Genomic DNA, 7,093 nt, shown 5'->3' on the forward strand with positions numbered 1-7,093 from the left:
ATGGATATGATGTTCAAAAAAATGTTTTGAAGTTAGATGCAGTATCGATGTTGCTGCCAACCGCATTTGAGATGTAACTACTTTACAGTCTGGTGACTCTGGTTTTCGAGACTCGGCTGCTGTTTGTCTTCAGCTCTGCCTGCCGTGATAACACAGGCTCTGAGATGCAGCCGACCTAGCTCTGCTGAATCTTCCGACGAAAATGGGGAAGGATTCATGTTGGGAAGCCCGAGCCTGGGGGAATCTGTATCGACATGCATCGATTACATATCTTTATCCTTTGTCAATGGCACTGTACAGCAGTAGTACTGGTTTCCAGGAGAATATCGGCACAGGCAAGTAATGAGTGTTGTGTGATCAACGCCGCTGCCACCCACCAAACGGAGACTGGCGACCCACATCCATACATCAGGTGCGATGGTGGCCTTTCAGCTAGCGACATTTCGCGAGGTATAGTATAGTAAAGCATAGAGACTGGAACGAAACGCTTCTAGCAAAACCGTGGACTTCGCTCAGGTCTCGGGACTTCGCTCAGGTCTCGCTAAGTGCTAGTTTTTATTGAGCGCCCTACAAAGCGAGCAAAGACTGATGGCCACGTGGTCCGAAACAACACCACATCTGGCATATTTTCACGATGTCCACTTTTCCAAATTTCGTATTACGCAACTCTACACACCACTCGCAACTTCCGTTCTCTGATTTGAATCAGGGTACTTAAGTCATCTTCTGTCCAATTGGAACCGCTTCTACTGAGCTGCAGCAACTAGGGCACTTGGTGCCAATGGCAGGCATGTCCTGGAAGCAATACGGGCACTTGCGCATGATCCATGCAGGCACGCAGCGACCACCATACCTTTGCGTCGGTAGGATGAGGCAGAAGAACAGGACTAGTGCTATGATGATGAACGATATTAATGCGTCCAAAAACAGGCCGTAGACGAAATTAGACTGCCGGATTGTGAACTTTAAGTCCTCGAAGTTAGTATCCCCGATGACTCCAAGGATCGGTGTCACGAAAGAAGAGACGAAGCTCGTGACCAACCTCTCGATGGAGAGAGCAAGGACGAAGGCTACTGCGATGCGGATCAGGTTGCCGCCGAAGATAAAGTCGCGAAATTCAACAATGATTGACTTGCCGGTTCCGTACTGAACCTTATCCTTCTTAGAGCCGAAGCAGCTGGTTTCCTGCTGTTGTTCCACATCGTTTTCTTGGGTCGGTGTAGTCATTTTGGTGGTGTCTTTCTGAGGGCGGGGGAGCAAAAGTAGTAGGGTGCAAGGGGCGAGGTTGGTGAAGGCGGTAGAGAAAGATGACTGCGAGATGCGGGAGTTGTGTATCGGGCGGGCAACTATGAGCCTCGTTGCAGACTCCTTCCTTTTTATACTCTTGGTAAGGAAAACCTAAATGACGACGGGGAGGTGCATATCTTAGAAGACGGTGGGGGCTCGTGTGGTATGAGATCAAGAAAGAGTCACTTGGCTAAGTATGACTTACGAAAGGCTTGTAGATGCATCAAAAATGTTCATGTCAGAAACCGTAGTTAGTGTGCAGTGCAGTTCTGTAGGATAAAACGCGGCGTCAGCACAGTGGAACGTTCACGCAGTAGAAGGAAGAGGGCGACCCGAGAGGATGACCGTGAAGTTGCGACTGAGATATTAATGTTGGGGGCGTTTGGCCCGTACAAATGTGTAAGACATGGTTACAAAAACCCCCGCACCGGTGTACAGTATGAGTTGCGGGGCTTGGAAAGCGTGCGTGAGGGCGATCCCCCAATCAAGATTTGTACTTTCATTCGCCTTTAAAGGAGTAAGTCATGTACAGTTGTGTATCTTTAGTGGAGGGAATACTACGCAGTTCTGTACGGTACAATGGTGTGACGCCACGGGGGTGGTGAACGGAACTACATGCCTTGGTACAGCGGGGCAAAACGCAAATTTACCAAAGAAAAAGACGACGCTGAAGGGACTTCGAAGTTGCTTCAACAAAAGTATTCGACGGCGCGTGAGGGAAAGAGGGAAGAGAGTTTTAAACGTTATTGAATGCCTGCTTTGAAGCAGAGGAGCGAGGGGGCAGGCGAGGTCAAGCTGTATGGAGGTGTTGGTTCCATGTTCGTAAGACAGCTGGGAAGGGGCAGGGAGTGGTCCTGTAAGGATAATCGATAGTGGAATGGCGGGGCATTGAAGGGAGTTGATGACCTCCTATGAGTGCCGGGGCGCCTTGGACGAATACCTAACTTACGCGTTCTGGATATGAAAAGAGGGTATCTTGTCAGTGTCAGCAAGTAAAGAAGTAAGTATGGAGTACCGCAATGTGACGGGGGGAAAGCAGGAAATGAACGATTATTGTATATTGATTCAGTATCACACTGCGCCTGCGCGTTGTGGGAATGACGGGTTCCAATCACTTTCATGGAAATGGTTGAGTGCTCGCAACGTTCTCAAATCTCCCCTGCCCGTGATCTGATTGGGCAAACCTGACTCTCGTTTTGGATCTTTACGCAAGTATTTCTTGAAGCACAGTATGAGCACATATCAAGACTCAAATCCTTGGGAGGTGCCGTATCTAATCTAGATTTCGTCTTACGGTACTTACTCTCACCCATACTGTATTCACCTTCGTGCCGCCAGGCAGCGGAAAGTCTAGTGCAACATTTTCTGTGTTATCATGCTGCCACGTCCAAGGGCAACAACTTACACGACCGCGAAGACTTTACCAATGCCACAGCGATCGCGCATCACTTGTAAAGTTTATCAAGGACCACCTTCCCCTGCGAAGAGGGCTTTGCTGTGTAATTTACAAACAGTAGAGCCGACCACGATGCAGGGTCGATTGAAGCACCTCCATTGCTCTCTTGTAAGGGGTGAGCGTTCTGTACAATGCTGCACTGTAACCGAAACTGTTGAAAAAGACAACCTTCCTCAATAGCAAGGAAAAGCTGCAGCCTCACTGCGCTCTCAGCTCAAAACTTTGCAGCAGGTCTGGCTAGATACTGTATCAGCTCATGGCGTGCTCCCCATAAAGCTTTGGGTCTTGTCTTGATCTTGAGATTTAAGACGTTGAGAAAATATCTTCGAGGGTAATCATGAATCCCGAGTTTCATGAGGGAGCGTTTGCACAATACTATTGTGCAAACGCTCCCTCATGAACTGTGACAATACCGTAGTGTCGACATCCACTTGTCGTACTGTACCGCATCCCCTGGCCTATTGTAAGGCATTGTTGATCTTCTCAAACTGTGCACCCCATCGGAACAGCTAGTCATGTTCCATAAAACCAGAACGGTGAAACTTGAGACAAGCCCGTTCGGCTGCCGTTTCACCGCCACCGCCTTGTCAAAGGCTTACAGAAAATAAGCGGAAAGCTGACAAATTTTCTGACAAGAATTCACAGTCGTCACATCAGACGGACGTACAGTAATAGCACGGAGCAAAACGACGACGCTCGCGATGCAAAGCGCGGATGGATAACCCTGAGGCTTGCTGATGCGTACGCTATGAGACTGATACGTACGCTCGATGCCAAGTGAGAACGCCCGTGCCCAACCTGGAACGGCAACATACGCGAAGCATTGTTAAACGGCACGAGCGTTTTAGATCGACAAATGACCATCTCTTCGTGTTTCTGCCCGGCTTCTGCGAATTGCAATCACCCCGTGATGAGTACGTGTCCAGTACGTACGCTGTACCGCAAAAAAAAATGTCCAGTGCCGTTTGTGTCAACAGTCGTAGGGCGCTCCACGGCGCGGTGTCAGGAAAACGTCCTTTGCACTGGCGCTGTGCCGGATCGCTTTTTTCGGCGAGGAGGGGATGAGGTTTTCCATTCCGTCCGAGCGCAGGCCACCGACGTTCGTATCTTGTAGACATTCTCTGAGGGCCGGTTCTAACTCGAGAGAAATCTTGATAAGTTAATCGGCTATGCAGCACAACGCAGTATTGGTCTTCAAGCCAAATCCACACCGTTGGCAGGCTGGTCAGCGCTTCAAGCAGTTTTCACAAGTGTCCCATACGAAGCAATCGCTGTCTTGGAATGAACCAAACAAGAAGAGGCCAGCCTCCCCAATTTCGCTTGTGATAATGCTTTACATTAACCCACCGGACGTGTTGTTTGCCGTCGTCCCATGTCTTCAGAAATTTCCTAGCACAGTAATACTGTTGGGCGCAGTACCCAAGGGTACAGCATCTAAAATAGTCGCGTCCTCTCTTCCCTCTCGTGTAAACGACTCGTTGAAAACTTCGAGGTGCTAGGAAGAAATACGTTGCAGCACGACAGTTCTTCCCGCCAGCCTGCAAAGTTTAAATTTATACAGTAAACCCAAATTGCGGTCATATGAGGGCGGTAGGTGTACGTTAAAGCAGTTCTATTATTACAGATTCAGACTGCATTGAACAGTTCGGTAAAAGCATGTGCGCTCGTTAGACGTTCTAAGTTGAGGACTTGCTGACACATCATCAATTGCAAATCCAGCTTCTGTGCAATGCGTTGAAACATGTTACAGTACCATCATCAATTCCGTCCTTCTTTCACTCTAATCTCCCCTTGTGTCAGACCCAAACTGCCAAGAGACTGCAGAGCGGCCGGGAGTCTGTCCTGGCACGACGAGACGTGGGAGTTGTTTAGACTTGCCGGGTGACTCAACAAACGGCCTCTTGTGACGCCGGCATCGTGTCGTGTTACGTGTATTCGCTGCCCACACGTATCATACGTACTGCACTGTACTTTTTCGAGAATGCTCGGGCGGGCGTTCGACTTTGGGAGCAGAGCACCGCACTACCGCCTCACGGCTCTTAGCATTGGGAGTGATGGCTTGGCTGGTACAGCGATATGCTGTGTTGGGACGGGCTCTGTCAGCATCAAACCAGAAATACCCACCGACGCATACACATGGCGCTGTATCGCACCAAACAGTTGAATTCGATGGCGAAAAAGAAACAAACATCACGTGCTCCCGGTCAATCGAGCGCATCTACGCACTCGCCTGCGGACAAATTGTTCTAATTCAGCTTCTGCAGTTGCAAGAGCGCGCGGTCTCTTTCTGAGGCGAGCAGAATGCCACTTCAAAAACTATTTTGAAAAATATCAACATGCTGCTAGTTGAGCATGGACTTCGTCGAGCGATGTGGTTCTGCACGTGGGACGGGCAGGGACACGCTCCCTCTGTAGCCGCAGTGAATATGAGGGTGCTTCTGCACCTGGCCTTTTTCGAGTCTCAAGCTGGAACCTTTTCTCCGCGCGTTCCGAACCAAAAAAGCGATTCGTCCTTTCTAACTACTCCTGCCAGCTGTTGAGGCTCGTATTGTTAAAGACCGCAACCTACAGAGCTGATCGTATAGCAGGCCCATTCTGCTATTACTCTCGGTTCAATCCTCCGAGTTTCTGCAATAAATGCATCTGACTGCATTGCAAGCACAGTTTCCAATCACCCCCACCGTAACTTATTATAAACTCAGGATACATACTGTACATGACCCGACGTCATCGATGGAACCGAGGTGGGGCTTCGCATGCTGAGCACATGTCCGCCCCCCTTGATGCTGCTTTCGTAAGAAGTTTAACTGCAACGATGAATTCCAATTCACGCGTCACAGAAACGGAGAGTGCATGGCGGATGTTTTCCAGAAACCGTTTCGGTTTCGAGGGGAGAGTGAATCTCCACCGTGCGTTTTGAAAGGACGTTGGTGGTGTCCAAGATCAAAATCTGAGCACACACACCAGTGCCGTTTACACGTCAACATAGGTGTCCACGTGTATATGGAGCAATCTGAGAGGGATCGGTGATTCTGTGCTGCGCTGTACTTTATGTACCCTTGAAAGGGTACTGGGCACGTACCAAGGGTACCCTTGGTACTGTGCGTTGGCACGCGTTGGCAAGTCTGTGTACAGGATACAGCCATCCGAAGATCTACGGTACGAGGCTGCGTTTCCATCCTGATGGTCAGCTGAAAGTCTAATCAAGCCTCGTGGGGAGGCCCTGTTTCGTAGACCGAAGCAGAAGATCTTGTCGGCTTAGGCGGAAATTGTGTTGCGTGGAGCTTCTCAAACCGGGGCAGTATTTCAATGAGACGAATTATTCATGAGCCTTCACAACGGTAGCTGCAAGACTCGTTGACCATGCCCCAGTGGCCTGGTCTGTCAATCGAGCTGTAGCTAAGCATCACCGCGGATACATGACAGGTGTGGTGGCTACAAAGAATGAGGCCTGGCCGTGGGTTTCCTGGGGTAAAGTCGGTACTGTATCCTTACCAGCCCGGTACCTCACAACGTACTTGTGTGCAAAAGGTTAAAAACACGGCAAGCACCTCGTAGACTGAAAGACGATACAGAGCTCTGAACGAGACGTTGCCCTCGTCCTTGCGCGAAAGGACCAACCGATGTTTCGATGCGCCCATCCCACCACGACAGCACACCGAAAACATGATGGCCCGCAATTCTGCACATTAGTCAACAATTTATTCACAAAGGCATTGTACAAGGCGAGGTGATGGCCTACGCGGCCTGTCTATTCTGCAGGCCGGGCATGATGGAAGGATTTTGGGGCGCGTTCGGCGGGGCGTTAAACTCAACGACGAACGGGTTATCCCTGGCGTAGGTCATCCAGTCCTCGAGGCCTGCGACGTGGGGGTCGGGATTGGGCGCGGCGAGCGGGGGTGCGCGCTGCACGGGGGAGCGCTGCACGGGGGAGCGCTGCACGGGGGAACGCTTGACGGGGGGGGCGGTGGGCGTCGGGCCGCACTTGCGACCGAGGTGGCGGCGCGGCATGGTGAAAGTTGGCCAGTTTTCGAAGAAGAGCGGGGCGGGTGGGTGCGGGGTGGGTGCGGGGTGGGTGCGGGGTGGGTGCGAGGTGGGTGCGGGGTGGGGGCAGAGGAGGGTAAGTGAAAACGAATAGGTTTGCATGTTTTAATCCGCTGAGGAGGGGAGTAAAATACTTGTATGCAAATGATGAAGTCGGTCGTGAGTCGTGGGGTGGCGGATGAGGTGGCTGGCGGAGGTGGAGGGAGATTGTGCTAAACTAACTCGCGGCGGATTTTTGGAAGAATTCCGGGTCACTTGCGAATCTCTGGCGGACAAGTGTGCGCGCGGCGCGTGGTGAGTGGTCGG

At 51.0% G+C, this 7,093-nt stretch overlaps 3 protein-coding genes across 3 annotated transcripts; 1 reads left to right on the forward strand and 2 right to left on the reverse strand.

The window, feature by feature from the left end:
* The first annotated feature begins 588 nt into the window (after positions 1 to 588).
* Positions 589 to 699, forward strand: CHC_T00000089001 (hypothetical protein). The gene has a single exon (XM_005718924.1). The coding sequence runs from the start codon at positions 589 to 591 to the stop codon at positions 697 to 699; it is 111 nt and encodes a 36-aa protein (XP_005718981.1).
* A 15-nt stretch (positions 700 to 714) lies between these two features.
* On the reverse strand, positions 715 to 1,227 carry CHC_T00000090001 (hypothetical protein). Its single transcript, XM_005718925.1, has one exon. It carries the CDS (start codon positions 1,225 to 1,227, stop codon positions 715 to 717), a length of 513 nt encoding a protein of 170 aa, XP_005718982.1.
* A 4,350-nt stretch (positions 1,228 to 5,577) lies between these two features.
* CHC_T00000091001 (hypothetical protein) lies at positions 5,578 to 5,922 on the reverse strand. Its single transcript, XM_005718926.1, has one exon. It carries the CDS (start codon positions 5,920 to 5,922, stop codon positions 5,578 to 5,580), a length of 345 nt encoding a protein of 114 aa, XP_005718983.1.
* Between the last annotated feature and the right edge of the window lie 1,171 nt (positions 5,923 to 7,093).

This window comes from Chondrus crispus, genomic scaffold (genome assembly GCF_000350225.1).
Source record: "Chondrus crispus Stackhouse genomic scaffold, scaffold_444, whole genome shotgun sequence".
NCBI classification, from domain to species: domain Eukaryota; phylum Rhodophyta; class Florideophyceae; order Gigartinales; family Gigartinaceae; genus Chondrus; species Chondrus crispus.